The 23,032-nt window shown below is 41.3% G+C and overlaps 1 protein-coding gene across 1 annotated transcript; it reads right to left on the reverse strand.

The window, feature by feature from the left end:
* Positions 1–1,411: 1,411 nt before the first annotated feature.
* LOC120952683 (dynein light chain Tctex-type 5-like) lies at positions 1,412–17,216 on the reverse strand. The gene is made up of 3 exons (XM_040372139.2): positions 16,589–17,216; positions 15,619–16,124; positions 1,412–2,828 (listed from the first exon to the last, which is right to left on the reverse strand). Exons 1-3 carry the CDS (start codon positions 16,592–16,594, stop codon positions 2,660–2,662), a joined length of 681 nt encoding a protein of 226 aa, XP_040228073.2. The 5' UTR covers positions 16,595–17,216; the 3' UTR covers positions 1,412–2,659.
* Positions 17,217–23,032: the final 5,816 nt, after the last annotated feature.

The raw sequence follows: 23,032 nt of genomic DNA on the forward strand, positions 1-23,032 counted from the left end.
TTTCACATGTGTGCGGATATTATATGTTGTATGTTTCCTTTGGTTCATTGGATTACTACCGACTTTACTTGTGAACTTACATCTAATGTTTGATAACTGAAATATAAACAATGAAATTTCAATTTTTAATGTCGATTTAATGAAAGCATTTTATGACATCGCTAGCCCTGCCATCTAATGAGCACACACCTGCAGCGGTAGGCACACGGTTGCCCACAGTCATCTCCCTGGTGATACAAAAACGGGTTTTCCCCTATTTTTTTATTTCACAAACCACAGCCAAGCTAAAAGGGAAGAACGAGTATAGAAACACAAAATATCCCCCTTCGATGGAACGAACTTTGCCAAGCAGGCACTCATCAGGCTCGTTGGAATGCATGGAATGGACCCGTAACTCCAAAAATGCTCCAACAAGAGACCTCATAGCAAACAGTCGCTAGAAAATGTTATTTTTGATGAATGTACAGGGTGCCTCTTAAGTTAATATTGTTGTTAAACGTTGTAATAATTTCTTAAAGTTTCATTTTTTTATACTTTTAATTCCAAAAGACTTTAGAGTATGTTTTTAAAATGTACTGGCCATTTATGTTATCTTAGCCAACATAAAAACCAACATATTCATTCATATATTTTTGTTTATACGTTGCTGTTTCATACGTATTCATACAATACTTATGTATCAATTTTTGCACATAAAATAGAAACTACACGTAAATATACACTCATGAATATTTTAATCTAAACCAAAGAAAAACCAACATTTTCTTGTTCTCAACAGCGTAAGAATACCACTGTGCAACGCGTCCATCTGTTTGGGCGATGGATTTGCCATGGCAACCGTGAGCAACCGAGCTCCCTCCTAACGTGCGAGTCACGATCGTTTGAAAACGCTTGCCTTCGCGTAACTCAAACAAAAGCGGGGCGCCCACGCAACCTGTTGATCGTGTTAGCATGCCGCTGTACAAATGACAACCCCACATACAAGAGCAATAAAGTGTTCAATCAAACCAAACAAAACGCTTGATCTCGATTACAATACGTCCCAGTGTTCCAAAGGGCTTTCATTATTCACCGGAAAAGCTTACCCACTTCAGCAAGATTTTTATTGAAAGCGAGATTTTAACCACTTCAGAATGATGTCATTCTTTTATGACGTAGACAGCAAAACCTATGAAAGATAATCACGAGACAAGCTGTGCAGAACAAAACAATAACACTAAAACAAGCTAACGGAAGTAATTCATTACAAGACGGATTTGTATCGTCAAAGTCTGACTCGCGGTAAGAAAACTAGATCAAAGAACACAAAAGCTCATTATCAAATGATAAGACTACGAGAAAGAGATAAGACAATTGACTATGAAGCGTGCCTTTAAAGCGGAAACAAAATGATTCAAAAACGATGACAGCAGCAGGTATTTAATCTATTTATTTGATTGTTTTCGATAAAATTTCAACCTGTATCATGGTTTCTTTTATTATGCTGTAATGATAGTAGTGTCATACAGTGATTAGAACCATAATTGCATGTTTCTGTATCGACTGATTCCTTTTGCAATGCAGGTTTAATTAAGTTTTATTGTTTAAATCAAATTTCACTATAGTATCATACATATTTTAACACTTAACACCTAACCTAACACTTATGTTTTATAACTTTAATTTTATTAGCGACTGCTGTTTCTAGTTTCTGTAATCATACAAACAACAAATTTTATTAACATAACTTTCTTCTATTAACTTTCTTCACGTTCACTCTACGTTTTTGCATTACATACTATCGATAGCTCGGAAGTTAATGCTCAATTCATGCTCGTAAGCCCACTATTTAGCGCCAGACAACGACGCTCTCTTCTTGCGTGCTAACAACTACCGCTCGATGAGCTGGTTCCACCTAAGCAGGTTGATATTAGTTATCAATTGCGTCACTTTTGCACTTCAGACTGTTCAGCTATTGTGTGGCATGATAACACTGGAAACATCCCGGACGCATCCAACCACTTGATGAGTTCGATGCAATAACGGATCCATACAAACATCCCAACGCATACGGCATTAATCGGTGATTTTTCTTGACCTGTTCTTAATTTAAATATGATTTAAACCATGTATAATGTTCCTAGACTCTCTTAGTTGCACCTTTATTTCCACTTCATATGTGAATCTTACAGCAATGATGCAGTAATGTTGCACACACAAATTGAGAACCAAATCAGTAAACCAGCTCATGCATGAGTAGCATATACGGATGTTACAATGAAAGATGACGAACTGTACTGCATCCATTCAAAGCATTTCCAAGCGAAGTTGCACGAAGGAAAATAACAACAACAATAGCAACAATAGTTATATTTCTCCTCGCTGCTTCGGGGAACGATTGCACAAATTAGCAGAGTATGGATGCTAAATCCTTCGAGCCCGTGATGTCGGAGCATTTTGGATCATATTGCATCGGTTAATTCAGGACGATGAACACGCGCCCATTAGGTGAAGTAATAGATGAACGCCCGATGGCTGATGCCGCATCGCTGCCAAGCTGTCTGGAATGTCTGCAGGCATTCGCAGAAATTATATTCCCTGTACGGTATACCATCGTACGGTTGCTGTTGCTGCTGCTGACGTTCCACACGCTGCGTTGCAAAGCGTCCGGGAGAGCAACCTAATCGAAATAGATGGCGTAAATCGTCCCGACAGCTACCAGACTCGGTGACGCGTCGTAGATGCACGTGGCGTAGCTATCCTTCTCCGGGTCCCACAGAAACTGGGTGATTGCCTTCAGGCCTTGCATGTACCGTTCACCGATGGTAACCGTGACGATGATTTTATACCTGTAAGGTACAGCAATACAATAAGCGTTGAAGAAGGCGAAATAGAAACAAGCAAGTTGGGCCGCTATCAATCATACCGATATTGTCCCCGATGCATTCCCGGGAGTCTTATTTGTACGTTAAAATGAATATTACCTTCAACCGAATGCACACAAGGGGAGAGCAGCCTACCTGTACAGCAAAATCACGCACTTAACAGGAGATGGTTTAGCATACCATTGGGACTTGGGAGCGAGCTGACATCACGACACAAAGGCCAACAACTAGCAGGCATGTTTAGTAGAAATGAATACTAAGAAACCGCAAGGAGACGATGGATGGTGTAGACTTCAATTCATTTGAACTAAGAATTCTGTCTCTCGTCATGAGACCTGCGTAGGATTCGTGATTGGATGTGGATCTGCACACATATTAATTGCAGTCGGTGTAGTAGCATGATTTGTAATTACACATAAACTGTTTTAATCTCTATTTAAGGAGTGAATTGATTGAATAATTCGCCAATGTGTAGTTAATGGTTTTAGGGGTGTCTCACTCGAAATGAATGGTGTTATATTGATAAACATTGTTGTTTAAACTACCTAATGATTAAATTTTAAAATTTGAAAAATTTATACATTTTTTAGGAACCACATTTAGAATTACTCGAGCAAGAATAATGAAGGCATGTAGCGGAAATGGCTAATGTATTTGTTTATCCATTGTATCAATTCAGTTAGTTTATGCAACCTTAAGGGAATGCTATACAAATTCAATATTTTTTGTACATGTTTAATTTGATATGCTGTTCAAATGTATAATTTTTTTACCATATGCATTATTCTATTTCACTCTTCGCGTTTCTTCTTCTTCTTTTGGCTCAACAACAGTAGTCGGTCAAGGCCTGCCTTGTACCACTACTTGCGGGTTTGGCTTTCAGTGACTTAATGATTCTCCCCATAGCAGAATAGTCAATCCTACTTATGGCGGCACGGTCCATTTGGGACTTGAACCCATGACGGGCATGTTGTTAAGTCGTTCGAGTTGACGACTGTACCACGAGACCGGCTTACTCTCCATGTTTATTCATATTTAAGTAATTGAGTATGTATTTACTATTCGTTGTTTTGCAATTACAGTTCTCGAATATTCTGATTAGAAAAATATGAAGATAATTAAAACTGGCTAGGTTTTATCAAAACATAATACATATTAAAAAAAAAAACATCAGAAATTTGAAATGAAATATATACTTTAACTCATTAATCTCATTAAACAGAGAGGCTTTCTTTATGTTAGTCCAAACTTGCATTTATGAAAACCATTCAGATTGACACTGGTTTGTTATTTTTTTTTTTTTATTTGTTCCTATCCATGAACGCGTCTATGCCTTACTCTACAAATATACAAGCTAATGGATTGATTTTTACCAGTCAACGATTGTCATTTGGATGTAGATGCAGATCATGGAACATGTTTTATAATTTCCAGTAGACTACGTTTTGTATATTGCCTTTTTTCTATTGCCTTGTCATGATACATGTAATGACGGATAGCATACGGAGAACGGGCTCTCTTCAAATTGTTCGATCTACGCACTAGAACCCAAACACGTGCAATACGAACATAAGCATGGGCATGTTACCCCACCTTCCTAGTATCCTTTCAACCAAAAGCCCAATCCCCGGTATGTTTTAACTCTAGCGAACAATGCACAACGTTGTACATGGAAAATGAAAAGCTTGTCTTGGATCGACTGGCAAAGGATCAGACCATTCAGGCCAATCTGGTAATGTTGCGTGTTAGTTGAACCGTTCCATTCTGCACCGAGAATTAATATCACAACGCTTTACCATCGGGAACTCATCGACAAATAGGTCAGGGTGAGATGAATATGCTGTTTGCTGTGCCTTGACATCAACAACATGTATTTTTTAGTTTTCAATAGAAACAAGACAAAAACAGTAATGCAAAGCAACCATTGCAGCATTTGAACGAGTCGACGATAAGAAAATAGACAACGAACTGGTAATTAACCACAGAATCCTCTTTGGGGTCCACCTTTGAATAAGCAGAGGTTATGAACAGCAAAATGCATCATTTGCGGAGCCCTGCATTTCAAACACTCAGTTTAAATATGAAGAAATATTAAAGCGAAGCGATGATAATCTATGACTTTAATAAACATGTAAAAACCAATAACCAATGAAATTTTTAAACACATTAAATATAAGTATATTGTAATGTAAACCAATCTATCTGATCGGATATCCATCAGCATTTTACTCGAAGAGCCAAGACATCCTTAACCATAACTCGTCTGTGGCCATGAATACAATCTTTTTTAAGGGATTTCAATTTTATAATAAAATGCCAAGGTCAATTAGTTCTGTTTAGTCGCTGTTTAGGTTAAAAAAAATGTGTGCTAGTTATATTAAAACTATTGTTGTTTAATTGTTGTTCAGTGTAGTTTTTCATGTAAATTAGTAAATCCCAAGGACTTTTTTCTTTTTTTTTGCTTTCATGAGATTGCTTCTTTTTGTTTTGGAAAACATAAGAATAATACTAATAATAATAATAATAATTGAAGATAATCTTTTATCTGAAATATCACTAAATATAAATAACCATTGAGTAATTAGTAAATTTAAAAAAATGTATGTGACTTCACAGTATTGTGACTAGCGATGGGAGCTCGGAATCGGACCTACCCGATTACGATTCCGTGTTCGGAAGCAATTACGGATCCGATTCCAGAGTCGATTCCGGAGCCGATTCCGGAGCCGATTCCGAGGTTGACTCCGGAGCCGATTCCGGGATTGATTTCGAAGCCGATCCCGGAATTGACTCCGAAGCCGATTCCAGAGTTGATTCCGGAGCCGATTCCACGATCAGAATCGGCTCTGGAATCGGAATTGACCTGGGAATCGCAATTTGCCCCGATAACGGAATCATAATTGACTCCAGAATTAAAATTAGATTTGGAATGGGAATTAGTTATTGAATTCAAAAAAAAGTTTCAGAAGCGAAAGCAGTCCGGAAATCTCGATGAAAATGGATCGTTTACACGTAAATTTTGATTTTTTGCAGTTATCAATGTGTAGTATGATTGGATCAAAACGCCTATTTTTATGGTGATGCCGAAACTGACTCCGTTTGGAAGCCGATTCTAATTTAGGAGCCTATTCTAATACGAGAGCCGATTCTGGAATCAATTCTGGAGTCGATTCCGATTCTGGAGCAGATTCCGGAACCAATTCCAGAGTCGATTCCGATTCCGGAGCCGATTCCGGAATCGATTCCGAACGAGCCAACCGGAATCGACTTCAGAAAACTGTGAAGCTAGGCAGAATCGATTCCGACAAAAACTTCATTTTTCCCATCACTAATTGAGACTCGCGCGCGAGACATACAGGGTTAACCAACATAATAAACAACTGTCACCTTGTTTATAACAATAGTTAGGACAGAGTTAGGACAGAGTAGCTTACACCATCTGACATGTGAGCAAGTGGTAGACAGCGGTGTCTATTCAAAACGACTATAGTTATAAACAAGTGGACAGCTGTTTATTATGCTGGTAAACCCTGTATGTGGTTCTCAGTAGCATGTGAGCGGGTGGTATGGGTGATCCAGGATTCCCGGCTACATGGATCAACACGGGATGTCTCTTGGCATGGCCCACCTAGACGAGGTGTGGGGTTGGTCGTGTTGTGGGGGGTTTCGGGGTCGCCTATGTGGGTGATTGGCCTGTGCATGCTTGTTAATAGCCACATTCGTTTCTCTTTTTATACTTTTAACATTTAATTAACTCATTATCGTTAGATAATTCGTCTATCTCAATCCTGTGAAGGGGTATGAGGTGGGATACATCATCATCATCTAAGTCATCAAGCCACTATAGACCTACACAACTTATTTGTAAACGTTACAATACAACTAAGTGGTAAAACAAAAGGAATAAAACAAGCATTAACCAAAAAAATAAAAATAATCTTGGTGGGGGAGGGGGCGGCAGAGGGTGCAACTGCCACAGCGACTTGGCCAAGGATGGAGGAAGGGGAAGGAGGAACAAACCGGTGAAAAATTCGACCGGAATTGCCACAGGAAAGGGAAGGAATAGAACCTGACTGGTTGTTGGACGTGCCGAACTAACCAGGTCGAGGGAGGGGGAGGAAGCGACTGATCGTTGGACTAAGCCGAACTGATCAGGTCGAGGGTGGGAGAGGAAGCGACAGATCGTTGGACTATGCCGAACTGATCGAGTCGAGGGTGGGAAAAGGAGAGGAAGCGACTGATCGTTGGACTATGCCGAACTGATCGAGTCAAGGTGAGAGGGTGAGGAGGGGCCAAGGGGGGAGTAAGCAAATTGACCAACTGCGCCAGAGAGCGCCCAAGAGTGTCCAGCTGTAGCTACCCGCCAAGGACTACCGAAGGATTCTAGGGCTGTGTCGAGTTGAGGATATGAAATAAATTTCGACTCCGAACAATTTGCCTTTTCTCTCTCTTATCTCTTGGATTTATTTCTGCGCATCCTATGGACTAAACACAGACATGCGCTTCTAGCGATTGTTACATCAGATTACACGGTTACATTTACATCATGGCTCCTTATCGAAGGAACAGTGGTAATCTGCCATGATGTTATTTTCGCATGTATTAGTAGTACTGCAGGTTGCATATCTGCAGGCGGATATTTGTTACAAATCCAACATCCTGCCACCTAAAATTTCTAAATTTTACTATCGGTTGGATCTATATGGTCTATTTCAGGAATCAGACATATTTTGGTTATGGGTCTAGTCAGTTCCTTTTCTTTACTAGTCCTGATTGTAACTACCCGAGTGACATCATCCTTTCCTGGATGGATTTTAGTAATCCTAGCGAGCGGCCATCTAGAAGGTGGAACATTGTCTTCATGAACAATCACTAACTGCCCTTCCCTTATTTCATAATTCCCCTTAACGAACCACTTGCTTCGCGTTTGCAATTGCTGCAAGTATTCGGTATGCCAACGTTTCCAAAAACGTTGAAGTTGTTGTTGGATAAGCTGCCAGTGGTTGAGTCGATTGGATGGAATCTGCGAGACGTCAATCGAAGGTAGCAGCTGCATATGGGACCCAGTCAAGAAGTGCCCCGGGGTCAGAGCTGTCAGGTCGGATGGATTGTCGGACATCGGAGTAATAGGGCGCGAGTTGAGACATCCTTCAACCTCCGTCAGTATCGTCATCATATCTTCGAAGGTATACGAAGATGTGCCCATGGTACGGAGAAGATGGTACTTGGCTGATTTTACGGCCGACTCCCAGAGTCCGCCGAAATGGGGTGCGCGAGGAGGGATGAACGTCCAATCGATGCCACGCTCCAGGGTCCAGGAGTGCATCTTGCGCTGATGTTCATCAGAATGAAGGAGACGATAGAGGTTGTTGAGCTCGTTGGAAGCTCCCTTGAAATTGGTCCCGTTATCCGAATGGAGCTCGGACACCAGACCTCGACGGCCTATGAATCGACGTAAGGCTGCAAGAAAAGCTTCGGTAGTTAAACTGGAGACGAGTTCGATGTGAACTGCCTTTGTTGTAAAACAAATGAAGATAGCTACGAATGCTTTTGTGGGTACCGCTCGACGGTGTGCACCCTTGACAAAAACAGGCCCACAGTAGTCGATGCCGCTTATTGAGAATGGCCTGGAAGCAATCACCCTCGGCGGTGGTAAGTCACCCATGAGTGTAGTAAGCATCTTGGGTTTAGCTCGGAAGCAAGTTAAGCATTGGTGATAAACACGCTTTACCAAATTTCTGCCACCGATGATCCAGTATTGTTGCCGAATTGTATTTAGCATGTGCTGCGGTCCAGCATGGAAATATTTGAGATGATAATAATTGGCTAGCAACACTGAGTAGGGATGTTTGCTTGGTAGAATTATGGGATGTTTTTCGGTTTCGGGGAGAATCGAATGTGTGAGTCGACCTCCGACACGAATGAGGCCATCAGAAGATATGATAGGATTAAACCATTTCATGCAGGACGATGACGGTACTGAGAGTCCTGCCTTTAATGCTTTCAGTTCTGCCTTGAAGTGGGTTTCTTGTACTAGACGGCATAAATATAAATCAGCTTCTATTATGCTTTGCACTGATAGAAGCTTGCTGGGAGGAATTTGCTTGCGAAGTATTTTGTAATACTGAATCCAGTAGCCAATCATGCGTCTAAGGGTAAATAAAGATGAGTATTTAGTGAATAATTCATGCACTGGTGGCTCAACTGCTACGTGAGCTAGTACGGGTTGCGATCGTCTTTGTTGTTCAGCATCGACGTTTTCTTGTACCGTAGGAGTTAATGGCCAAACATTTTCTGAGCATGGTAGCCAGGTTGGACCCTGCCACCATTTTATGTCGTTGATTAATTCAGAACCAAAGCAACCGCGAGAAACTAAATCTGCCGGATTGTCGCATCCTGGAATGTGTCGCCAGGAAAATCCTTTGGTCACCTTTTGTATGTGAGAGACACGATTTGCGACAAAAGTTTTCCAGCTCTGTGGTGGAGATTGTAACCAGTGATAAACGATCATTGAATCGGTCCAAAAATAAACATTCGAAAATGTAGGAATTGCTTCCTTTACTTTCGCAAATAGATCGCTGCCTAGCTTTGCTGCGCACAGCTCTAGTTGGGCAATAGTTAGTTTTTGGCTAAGTGGAGCTATTTTTGACTTAGAAGTCAATAGTTGTGAAGTGATGTTTTCTTCATCGTTGTCGTCACGGATGTAACAACAGGCGCCATACCCTTTTTCTGAAGCGTCACAAAAAACATGTAATTGAACATTATGAATGGATGTATGGACAGCTGCTCGAGGAATCTGAAGGTTACGAAGAGGTTCAAGGTGTTGTTGAAAGTGAACCCAAGCTTGTTGTAGATCCGACGGAAGTTCATCATCCCAATCCCAGTTCTTCCCATCTGTTTTCTTTAGCTCCCAAATCTGCTGCATTATTTGTTTCGCCAATGCCTTTACAGGATCGATGAGGCCTAATGGGTCATAAATTTTAGCAATTGAAGAAAGAACGAATCGTTTTGATAGGTGATGAATGGTTTCAGGAATGTGCACCTTTATGCTAAAAGTGTCCGCACGGGGTCGCCAAATAAGTCCTAGGGTAGTCACATGTCCATTGACGTCGTCCGCAGGCATTGTGACATTTTTTATGTTGCCGATTTCAATCAGCGCTTCAGGATCGTTTGAACACCATTTTCTGAGGGTGAATCCTCCCTTTGCCAACAGTGTTGTTGCTTCATTGTACAATTGTTGTACATCAGTAATCGAATCAGCTCCGGAAATAAAATCGTCCACATAGAAGTCGTCCATTCTTTCTGCCGCTTTTGGAAATTCTTTCCCATGATCAATTATTATCTGTTTTAATGCTCTTACAGCAAGGAATGGAGCTGATGCTGTTCCGTAGGTGACGGTGTTCAGTTGAAAAGTTCGAATTGGCTGATTTGGAGAATCTCTCCAAAATATACGTTGCATTGGGCGATCTTCAGGGTGTACCCACACTTGCCTGTACATTTTTTCTACATCAGCGATGGCTGCAATGATATGGGAACGAAAACGTAGTAGAATTGTAAACGATTCCTGTTGAATGGTTGGTCCAACCATTAACGCATCATTGAGAGAATAGCCTGAGGTGGTTTTGGCAGACGCATCGAACACTACTCTGCATTTCGTTGTCGTACTTTCAGCTTTGAACACTGGATGATGTGGGATGTAATATTCCACCTGGTGTGATACAATTTCATGTTCGACAGGACTCATATGACCAAGGTGTTCGTATTCGGTCATAAATTGAACATAAGCTGCTCGTGTCTCTGGTTCGCGCTGCAATCTACGTTCAAGGGAAAGAAATCTACGAAGGGCCATCGATTTTGAGTCACCCAAAGCATGCGCTATGTCTGACTTTACTGGTAGTCGAACAACATAGCGACCTTGTTCGTCACGCGTTGTGCTATCCAAAAATGAAGTCTCGCAATGTGTTTCTTCTTCACTCCAGCCGGAGCTGGTTGCCGATAGTTCTTCTACTTCAAAGAATTTTGCCATAAGCTGTTCTATGGGTGTTATGCATACTGCACTCATAATAGGTGTGGACACATTTGTTGATGCCACCTTTCCGCTAACCAACCATCCTAGTTCGGACTCTTGAAGGGAAGGAAGTACGTCGTTGATTTTCAAGCGACCACCCTTAATGATTTCAGCGAAATGCTCGGCACCCAGTATAATATCAATTTTTCCTGAACAATAGAAATTAGGATCTGCAAGCGTGATGGCTGATGGTAATAGATTCTGATTGAAATTGACATTGTTACAAGGCAGATTAGCAGCGGGTTTTTTTAGCACTAAAAGTTCTGTTGTTGTTTTATAATTAGTGCAACGGGAGTGTATTGTAGTGCGGACTTTGCTTCGCACAAAGCTATCGATGCTGCCTCCTATACCAATCACTGGTATTTCTACTGATGTTTTTTTAATGTTTAATAATTGAGCCAAATGGCTCGAAATGAAATTAGATTGCGAACCGCTATCTAAAAGTGCTCTAGCTGGATGTGTTTTTCCTGTTTTGTCTTCTACATAAACAACAGCAGTGGCGAGCAAAACAGTTGGCTGTGTTGTGGTGTTTTGCATGCTGATCGTTGTAGATGTAGTTGGATGTACAGGCTCTTTATGCAACAGAGTGTGATGCCTTTGCTTGCATTTGCGACATGTATATTTCGACTTGCATCTGTTTGCCGCGTGATTTTTTCCAAGGCAATTTTCGCACCGTGCTAATTGTTGAACACGATTTATTTTTTCGTGAACAGATAGCCCAATAAATACTGGACATTTATCCAGCCAATGGCGTTCTGAGCATAGCTCACATGAGGAGAAGGCTGAAGATACTGGTGTGTGTTGCGCTGGTACGGCAACGTGTGCCCGAGTCTCTTTATTGCTTTTGCAGTGGCTCTCAGGTTTGCACCTTTCCAGCACTTCACATTGAGTGGTGAGAAAACTTAATGTGTTGTCAAGATCTGGAAAGTCATGGTGAGGAAGTGTTCTTTCCCATAATTTGCGCGTTTCAGGATCAAATCGTGATGTTAACAGATAGTTAATTATCAGCTTGCTTAGTGTATCAGGTGCCTTGTTCATATTTTTCAACCCATTAATATAGTGTGTGCACATTTTAAGGAGACTGCGTAATTCCTTTGCAGATTCACTGCGAACGTGTGGCATGTTGAGCAGACCCTTAATGAGTTCGTCCACTATTACTCTTGGGTTGTCAAATCGGGCTTCGACAAATTTCCAAGCTTGATCGAATGTAATAGTTGTTGTTAAATGTGCATTTAATGTGCCTGCTGCTTGGCCCACTAGCGCTTTATCTAAATGATGGATCTTAACAGCATCACTGTCACTGCTTCTTTTTATTATATCAAGAAACATTGCCTTGAATTTTGGCCAGGCTTCATAATTCCCGTTAAAGGAGGGAAGCGATGCAGGAAGCGGATATTGCTGCACTATAACTGAAGCTGGTTGAACTTCTGTTATAGATGGAGAAGGTTTATTATTTATTTCGCAAATAGCTTCTTCTAATGCATTAGTTAATTTTCTATGTAGTGAGTTGTATTTTCGCTCGCGTTGCTTGTCTTCATTAGTATAATTTTTGCTATCATACAACTGTTCTTGAAGACCATTGTATTTCTCTGCCATTGTGTTTACTCTAAGTTTCACGGCAGGAACAATTGATGCAGACGGTTTTGTGACGAATTCGTTTAGTTCGTCTTCGAGTTGTTCGATCACCATTTGCATTTTTGTTCTTGCAGTGTCGAACTGCATTAAAGTGGTTTTCGATAACACGTCATCGACGAAGCCGGCAAACTCATCCACATCGTCCTCATGTTCCCCCTTCTTACTCGGTTGCGGTAATGGAGTGACTGGCATTGTGGTGGCTGGTAAAAAATTGCTTCACTTGTCCTATACCCTTGCTTACCTGTGACTTTCTATACTCACCAACCGAGGGGATGCTGACGTCTTGATGGTCCGCTTCCCGGAATCGAGCAGGAACACAGCAAATACAGGAACGGGCCGTAATGCACCAACCGCATCCGACAGCACCAAGCAGGAACACAGGAACAACCAGGAACAAGCAGGAGTAAACAGGATCAGGCAGAAACAACAGGAACAAGCAGGAACAAGCACTAACCAACTTCGCAAGAACTATTGCTTTAATGTTAATGTTCACTCGCGGAGTAGGGTTGTACACTGAATTCGAGCGCAGTTTTCACTAATTGTTTCTCGGAAGGCAATTCGCGTTCACGGTGGCGGGTATGAAAAGAAACGTTCTTTGCAACTTGCAAATGTTAATAATGGTAAATTAGTACAAGCTGATACGCACTTGTACTCGCGAATTACCTACACTTGCACTTCACAGCACTGATTTTCGTAGGATCGTGTAAGCTGATGTGCACTTACACATGCGCACGGAAATTCACTTAGGCTGATACGCACCTAAGTAAAGTAAACGTAATTTGCAAAGCACTCTACACACACGCGAATTGTCTGCTGCGCTTACACTGCACTGCTCTTTGGTTGGATCGTGTAAGCTGATACGCACTTACACACGCACGCGAAGAAAGCTACCTAGGATGATACGCACTTAGGTATTGTGTGAGCTGATACGCACTACACACACGCGACGCAGAAACACTGTTCTAACCCGAGCGGATGATCGTGAAAGCAGATAAGCACATGTACGCGCGATGCACAACACTATTGTCTTGGATCGTGTAAGCTGATGCGCACTTACACACGTACGTGGAAGATGTCCCTTAAGTGGATACGCACTAAGGCACTACACACGCGACGTAGACACACGGTTCTGACCCGAACGGAGATCGTACAAGCTGATACGCACTTGCACACGTACGCGGAGAACTTTCCTTAAGAAGGTACGGACCTTAAGGAACGTGAGCTGATACGCACTCACACACGCGACGTAGAACCACTGTCCTGATCCGGTTCGAAGGACCAAATGGTGGGGGAGGGGGCGGCAGAGGGTGCAACTGCCACAGCGACTTGGCCAAGGATGGAGGAAGGGGAAGGAGGAACAAACCGGTGAAAAATTCGACCGGAATTGCCACAGGAAAGGGAAGGAATAGAACCTGACTGGTTGTTGGACGTGCCGAACTAACCAGGTCGAGGGAGGGGGAGGAAGCGACTGATCGTTGGACTAAGCCGAACTGATCAGGTCGAGGGTGGGAAAAGGAGAGGAAGCGACTGATCGTTGGACTATGCCGAACTGATCGGGTCAATGGTGGGAAAAGGAGAGGAAGCGACTGATCGTTGGACTATGCCGAACTGATCGAGTCAAGGTGAGAGGGTGAGGAGGGGCCAAGGGGGGAGTGAGCAAATTGACCAACTGCGCCAGAGAGCGCCCAAGAGTGTCCAGCTGTAGCTACCCGCCAAGGACTACCGAAGGCTTCTAGGGCTGTGTCGAGTTGAGGATATGAAATAAATTTCGACTCCGAACAATTTGCCTTTTCTCTCTCTTATCTCTTGGATTTATTTCTGCGCATCCTATGGACTAAACACAGACATGCGCTTCTAGCGATTGTTACATCAGATTACACGGTTACATTTACATCATGGCTCCTTATCGAAGGAACAGTGGTAATCTGCCATGATGTTATTTTCGCATGTATTAGTAGTACTGCAGGTTGCATATCTGCAGGCGGATATTTGTTACAAATCCAACAAATCTCCTTAAAATGCGCTTCGCAAGAGTTAATTAAGTTTGTTTACACTAACATTAAAATAGACAGTGCAATTTGTAAAGGAATAGGCAATCATCTTTTTTGAAACCGGGTCATTTGAGCCAAACTCTGTCGATCTAAAATAAGTGCAAAATAATGGTCTTTGCCTAAGGATTCGACTAGCTGCACGAAAGCTCGATGAGAAAGAAAATCAAGTCTTAAAATCGTGAAAAAAATTATGAGCCCATTTGCACCAATTCAGAAGACAAGTAATCAGAAAACTTACTGCATTGACAACTGTTTAAGTAATGAGGGCACACCTGATTCACTCTTTCTAACAATGTCAAGCGTAGTGTTTAAAGCGACTGTATTTCTTCGGGTCTACCCAACGAATGATACAAACCCACTGACAAAGGAATCGATTGATTGGTACAATCTCACCATGCACACATAAACCCGCACGAGTGTACTCAAATCAGGTGAGCATTTGTAAACTTTGTTTTCTTAGTTGCTCCTGTTGAATGGTTTAACCACAGCTCTTTTAACAAGAACGATTGAATACAATTGTGGATGATCCATATATCGTTTGAAATTCTCTTTTCATTCTTAAGGTAAACCGCAGAGTACCTCTTTCCGATCAATCACCATGATTTGAGTACAAAGGACAGCATCACAACAAACCCTAGTCGTAGTTTCAGTACCAATATCCATGGTGCGATGAAGTATAAGATGTCTTTACGGCATTTTAACGTTGAAGAAACGACTCAACTCTCTTCAAATACTAGGTTTGATGACGTATGGATTTGTAATCAGTAATCATTTCCATGATTTCTAAAGACTTCTCGGTACAGATAGTTGATTATGTTTGTCAAACCATTTGGAAGCTCTTTGATGCTTTTGCAGTGTTTGCTGTTTGTTTATGTTTCGATCTACAATTACTTAGCACACAACAATCCATTGTCCAAATCTGCCCGAATGTATTCTCCCCAAAACATCGCTGATCCGCAAAAAAACCAAACCCCGCATGATCCTGACTACGCATACGCACCTGTCAAACTTGAGCTCCTTGACGCGCGTCTTGATGTCCTCGCAGATCTGCTGACAGAGCGAGGGCGCAAAGTACGAACTGTACTCTACACCCTGCAGCGATTTGTCCATCGATTCCCGCAGTATCGCCTCGCACGCCTCGCGATTGAACGGATTCCGAGAGGTGAGCCGATAGGACGGCAGATACTTGCAGACCGGCGGTATGTCCGACGCAATCATCGCACTGATCGGTGGCGGCAGCGGTACGTTCTGGATCACCTTTAGATTCGTAATGGCAAGGCTCACCTTGCTCAGGCTGCTGCTGTTTGCCCGGTACCGATTGGTGATGTTCAGTGCCGAGCCAAGAAACTTGCCCGTTTTCTTCCGCGTCGACGGTGGTGCTACCGCTGGCACGGTGGGGGGTGGCGCGGTGGTCGACCCCCCCGCTCCACCGGGACTTCCACCCGACTGCGGGCTGGTGGAAGCCATTTGCGCTGACTGTTGCTGCTGTGATGCCGTTGTCTGCTGCTGCTATTGCGACCGAGTTAATTAAGTCGCCAGTGAGTGCAAAAGGGCATTCACAGCGCGTTAGAGCAGGACGCAGGACGATGACGTGACGGAAAGTTTGGCCCAGCGTGCGGCCAGCCCCGGGTGGCGTGCCAGTCACCATCAAACCGCCCGAAATGGATGCAAAGCATGAAATGGGAGAAAAGTTTTAATCAGTGTCAGTTTAGCGAAGAGATAGATACACGGAAGCAAACCACTAGGCAGGACACTTTTTATGTATGTGAATGTGTGCGCAAAACGGCGAGCTTGCGAAGGGCAGGGCAACAAGGACCGAAAGCACAAAAAACCAGGACAAACATCCAACAATAATAAGCTGAACGAATGTCGTCCCAGGAAGCGAAAGGGTGCGCGACACACCAACGACACCGAGTCACCCGTCCGCGGACACCGTGTTCTATCAACTAACTATCAACGGAACGAATTACCTCCATTATCAAATCGTGTGCGGGGACCCGCCCGAAAGATTGTCTCCGTTGATCCCCAGCCACAGTCAGCCAACGAGTCGAACGTCACTGCACCTAATGGTCGACCGACAGCCCGCCGACTTTCGACTCTAAACCGTCTTCGTGCGGGCATCGATTTTGGCAAACCGTTTGAACCTGGAACTGGCGGCAACAAGGAATGTGCGGGACAGAAATCAATGTTCACTCTTCCAACCCTTAAATTGGAAGGATTTTGAGCACGCGTTCAAGCACGCTCGTTAGTTGCGACTGTAGGGCACGATTTGCTTTTGATGGAAGAGAGTTCGTTTGTGTTTTTTTTCGTTGCATAACCACCACCACCACCACCACCACCGCAAAGGTTCCGTTGAACCATCGCACCCGTTGGAGGAATCCCATCCCGATCGGTATGGGTTAGTGGGTGTACGACAATAAGCGTTCCAGCTGGTAAGGAGGGCGTATAGCAATCGGTAAACATCAAACGCGGCTTCGAAAAACTAAAACGGCACGCCAAATGTGTGTCAGGCTGGAATGGATGTTTGTTAGCTTTGCTTAGCGGACAGAACGCGTTAGTTGTGCGATCGAATGTGGCATCAATTGGCACCGTTGGGAAAATGGCATTGGATGGATTGGCTAGAACAAAAAACGAAAATAATACAAATTTATGTTTAAAATGAGTATATTTGTTTTAGACTTTAAAAAAAAGTTGTTAAACAGGTGTTATTGCTGATTTTTTGTTACCTTTTTGACTTAAATGTGTTGCAGATACAAAGAGTATTTTTAGAAAATTCATTACACAGTCTCGTAGCAAGCTTCTACGTCATTTTCATGTAGCTTGCAAATACAAAAAAACTTATATAAACATGAAAAACAGTACAATTTTGCTATTTAAAACGAGTTATAATAGACATTGTTAAAAGCTGCTTTAAATGTACTATCAGATAAATTAAAGTTAAAATAACGACAAGGCTGCATAGACACGATGTCGCCATGCGTAACACAATATATAATACAAATTAATATAAACGAAAGGCAGAATAGCAAGCAGGAATTTTTGGTATTTCTTTACTATTTGTCAAAGCATATGTTGAGAATAAAAATCACAAATAAAAAAAAGAACCCCAAGGACATCTGGATAAAAGTGTGCAAAAAAGTGTTTAGAGCAACCAATGCTACATCTACTAGTGAAATAAATTAAATTTTATGTAAAGATACATATTTTTAATGTTATACGCAATTTAAGTTCCTTGTAAGTGAATATGTTTTATTAAAGGAAATAATAATCGACTAATGTTCAGCAGATTGATTTTTGGTGGAAATTTAGCAATTCAACGATTAAAAATAACAAAACCACAAAGCTACTGAAATAAAATACTGTAAATTGCTCAAATTTAAATCAATCAACGCTACCAGCTTCCATTTAATATGCCAAATAATTAATGTGTAACACAAGGCATTCTTATTCCATACCAACTTCTCTTAATCCATGCAGACGTTGTTTTATTTTTAAACAGCTAAATCAATTATAAAACAGACGCTGAAAAGCCAGCCACTTGTTTCCCCCAAATCGATACGGGCGGGCAAAAGAACTGCTCCGTTTAATTGCGCTCGTCTTTAAAGTCGTCCCACTGGTGGTGCGCATCCATTTTTGATTACCCTTTGCCAACGAAATGCTGCCACTGTGCGGCACAATCAAGAATTGTACGTTTGTGGCTGTGTGTGTGTGTGTATGTGAATCCTACCACGTGGAAAGGTAAAAGAACACACAATAACGCCCCATGGATTCACGGTGCACACGGTGCCAAACCTAATAACCCTTCGCTGTCATATTAAGCGGAAAGTTATGACATCGAGAGTGCGCCCCGCGGCGACACCGCATCACGCAGCGACCTTGAACCCGGCTCTTGAAGTCGGGAAAGCCGCGCAAAACTCGACAACTCTTAACCGCTCCCACAACCGTGCCTTCCCGGGAGAGCGTTCCGCTGAAAACAAACGAAAACTCATTTGCGTTAAAGACGCAAAGATAAAAGTACGACATTCCCTGCAAGTCATGTACATAATGGAGCTTTCTACACGGGATGCTTTCTGGGGGGCTGCTTTTCTACAAGGCTGTACTCCCGAGCCCCGAGTTACCAGAACAGTCGGATCACTGCCACTGCTGGATTGCTCGGTACAACTTACTTAATCGTTTTGCCTCCCTCGTGCATAAACACGCAGCCCTTCTGCACACATAAGGCAAAAAGTTCCATCGTTAGATGTTCCAATTAATCGAGCGATCGTGGTCGCTTTGCTGCTCCCGAGACGATGGGCCGATGGAGGGTTGGTGAAAAAGCAAAGAAGGCCTCATTTACTGTCACCTTCCCCTTGCGGGTTACTGAAGGCTTCGCCCACAACCACTAAACGTTATACAAAAGAATCCCATTTGGGAGCTGTTGTTTTTTGTTGTTGTTACTGTCTCTTTTCCACCACCGGGGGAGGAAAGTAGTCCAGCACCAACAGTGGTGGCAAAGGGTACGGGACTATCAAACCAGTAAGGAGTGGTTAGTGTAAGAGATCTGAAAATAAACAACACTTGTTTGATCAATAAACGAAACTGTCTACGGGATGGCACACGGTGGTAAGGTGATCGTCGGGCGAAAGTTTGCTCGGTCGGTTTAGTGTACGGTGTACGGTTGTTGTAAGCGAAGATATAACACAGCAGTAAACGATAGTGGTTGGCTGTATATAGTAGCGAACGTGACATCTGCAGTAGGCTGCCGTATGTTGCCGTATGCTGCAGATGAAGTTTCCTGTCATTTAAGATTGTGACAGTTTTGTTTATCTACGGGAACGGGATTGCTTCATTTTGGCGAGTTGAAGCGGACTGGTTCGTGATTTTGTGCTCAATAGTGTAGGAAAAATGCAATATTCTATGGTGCACAAAACAGGGTTTTGCTAAGTCTTTGCACACGTTTTCATTTTTGTTGCTGTCTCGCAAATCGTCGTTTATCGTATAGAAAACAGTCATGGGACAGGTTCAAAAATATAGGAAAAGGTGTAGAAAATTCCTGAGCAAACCTGCATGATTAAGCAATTAAAGTAAAGGACATATAAGACACATTCAAATGTCCTAAATTCGACATTTGTTTCTGCTTCCCATCATTGTGTGCAATTTGTGTCGTAAAAAATGAAGGAAAAGGTATGAAATGTATGCGGTCCACAAATAGTCTGACAGTTCCCATTCTTTAGCAAAATAACCAAATAGGGTGCCAATATTGGCCAGTATGTTTCTAAAAGCGTTTGATATCAGTTATTAATGACCCATCGACTAGTTTGGGTGGTCATCTGCGTATTACATAAACTAGGCCAAGCGCTCTACGGTCCGAATTAGCCAAATGAAGTAACTTAGTAATTTTGAAGAGGGTGTTATTGTTATTAAACATTATCAAGTTCTTTAATCTTTGAAAAATATGAGGAATGAAGTTATGATGAACATTTTGTTAGTTTTTATACATAATTCATTTAAAAAAAAAAGTAAAGAACAGGAAAAACGACAAATTTCTTCACCCCATTGTGGAGAAGTCTTAAAAACATCCAATTTTCGTGGGTGGTTGAAACAAACAATTATTATTAACGGGAGTGACATCGAGTTTACGTGAAAAAAAAATTGGTAGAATGTCACGTCTAATCTATCGGTTGTAACAAATTGATTCCAATAGGCTTTAAGCTAGTAAGGAAGTAACATTTTGGTCAAAGGTAATGGCAAATTGTGAATAATTCTGAATTTTAAATATGCTTGTCTTATTACTCATGCATCAATAAAACCCAAAAAATAGTTCTGATGAATGTCCTACAGGCTGATGAAATCCAAAAATAAAATTCCCGATTAAATCTGTTAAACTTTTAAGGGTTTCTACAATGTTACCGATATGAGCTTTTGGTATAAAGTCCTAATTATGACCTTGCTGAACATGGTTTAGAGATACGAAAGTAATATGTCCACGCTTGCTTTAAAACCCAGGCCGGGAGTAAAATGAGCCGATCAATTCGAGACAGTTATCTACACTAAATTCTAAATTCTAATTATTTTAAATTTAAATTCTAAATAAAATTAATGTCTTTAAAATTACGGTTAACAATGATACGCTTTTAAAAAATACTGCACAGCTACTGTTCGAAACTTGCGCAAACGGTATTTACCTGAAATTTAAAGATATCGATCTGATTTTTAGCATGAGCATAGCTAAAGTGTGTCCTTAAACCAGTATGAAGAAATTTTTCCAATAAGTGGTCTAAGTCTAAACACTGATAAAAAAATGTTCATATTATGAAAGAAACATCAGGAAAAGGATAGCGATCTTACTATTCCAAAAACATAAAATCAAATTAATAAAAAAAAGCAATAGATATACAAAACGCGTATAACGCATTTTTCCAAAGAAAAAATGGCTATCATCATGTTTTTTAAGTGCATGGACATTAATGGAAACGTGAAGTAACCACGTAACACAATCTTCCCGATTTTCATTCGAAATAAAGAAATTTTTTATGTAATTTTGCTTGAAGTAAAAAAATAGTCAATAAACTGCTTTTTAAATGTTTGAAACATCTATTAACATTTAATGCATCGAATCAGTACAATACACTCAAATAACTGTTTGCATTTTACATAATCGATTATGTCAACTTTATACCATTTTACAACGTGTGAGATACGACTAGGTTGATTGACGTTGGAAAAACGTTGTAGAAAAAATATAATAAATAATATAAAACATAAAATAAAAAATGATTTCCTATCATATTATTTTTTACAATCACTTGATCTTGTCATTTTCATTGTAAAAAACATAAAACATTAAAATTAATATATTTTTCAGCCGCAATGGAGACGCCTGGTCTTCGTCATCTAATAACTCTAATTTGTAGGGCGTGCTGTAATTTTTTTCACCATTATGGATTAATTGATACTCTATAAGCAGAAACAATTAAAAAATATCGTGCTTTAGTTATTAAAGCATAAAGTAAGAAGCAAGCCGTTAAACTTATATAGCACAGCTCAATTCTGCGCTTTGAACTAAATTTCATTAAATTATTGAATCATTATTTTTAAAGGACACATTCAAAAGTAGTTTATTTTATTTTATATCTTTTACAGTTTATTTAAGTGTTTGATGTGAAACCTTCTTATTTATCTCTTCATTCATTTATCAGCCCTCTGCAAGTTTTTAAAACATAATTCCCAACCAATCATGCTTAAAGATCGTTCCTGTTTGCAGTGAGACTAGGAAGGAACTCTTCTATTCAAAACAATCTCCATCTCAACTTTCATCAACTCCTAACCCCCGCACCCCAAACGCATTACCTCGAGTTAGGGTATTAAAACAAAATTAAATTCTTCCCAGTTTCCTCGCCAATTGTCCACCGTCTCGTTCCCCCATCTTGTCCCCGTGTCATTTGTCGTTTGATCAAAATGAAGTCCTTGCTGTCCCCGGCTCCTCGTTTTTGTGACTCCTCGTTTTTGCACCGTTGCTAGAAGAGCACGTCGCCAGCAGACTCCATTAGATATTCATCGTTATGAAATGAATGGAGAGTGATCCTTTTTCGGTAAAGGATGAAACTATAGCTGGACACCCATAATTTACTGCTCCGAGACAAAAGACTGCTGTTACGAACAGTTGATGTTTAAGTAAAAAAAAACAAACGATTCCACTTGCCCACTAGGGTAGACCACGGGCAACCTCGAAAGGTATATGGCAAGCTGTGGACTTGGCTGGACGATCGTTTAGCATTCAACAGAATTCGTAGAAGAAGAATAACATAAAAACGCTCTCACTCTGTTTGTCCTAGGGTAGACCGTGCATGGAAGGGAGGTTTTGCTTCTTCGTTCTCAAAATTTCATCATAACGACGCGCAAAAACGAATAGCCGTCGTAGCACACGATGCACTCTAATGAGTGTCTTGTCGAGCCGGTCAATGGTCGAAGCTTGGGACAAAAGGACACAAGCGAATAAAAACACTAATCATCTACCGTCTGTATGATGTTGTAAAATTCGTCAAATTCGCTCGTATATCACGTTTCATCGCTAAGAGGATAAGCACGTTTCCATGCTCGACTTGCACTTAAGATACTACTGAATTACTACTGTAGTAAATTACTCACACTTACCGGAATAGAATAATGTTGGGGTGGTTACGAATTTTAGCAGGATAACACATACATACAACTCAAACATTTACACAATTTGCCCTTCTGCATCTCCAACTAATTATCTGCCATGTCCACACAAAATACAACCTACCAAACCACAGGGAAACGCATCGGGTTTAAAAAGTATTTTCGACATCAAATAAGTATATCCTGTGGTTGCCGTATCTCATCCATGCAAACACACTCTTTGCCCACCCCAATCAACCCGAGCCTGAACCCGGCTGGTCAAAATCTCTTGT

This window comes from Anopheles coluzzii, chromosome 2, assembly GCF_943734685.1.
Source record: "Anopheles coluzzii chromosome 2, AcolN3, whole genome shotgun sequence".
NCBI classification, from domain to species: Eukaryota; Metazoa; Arthropoda; class Insecta; order Diptera; family Culicidae; genus Anopheles; species Anopheles coluzzii.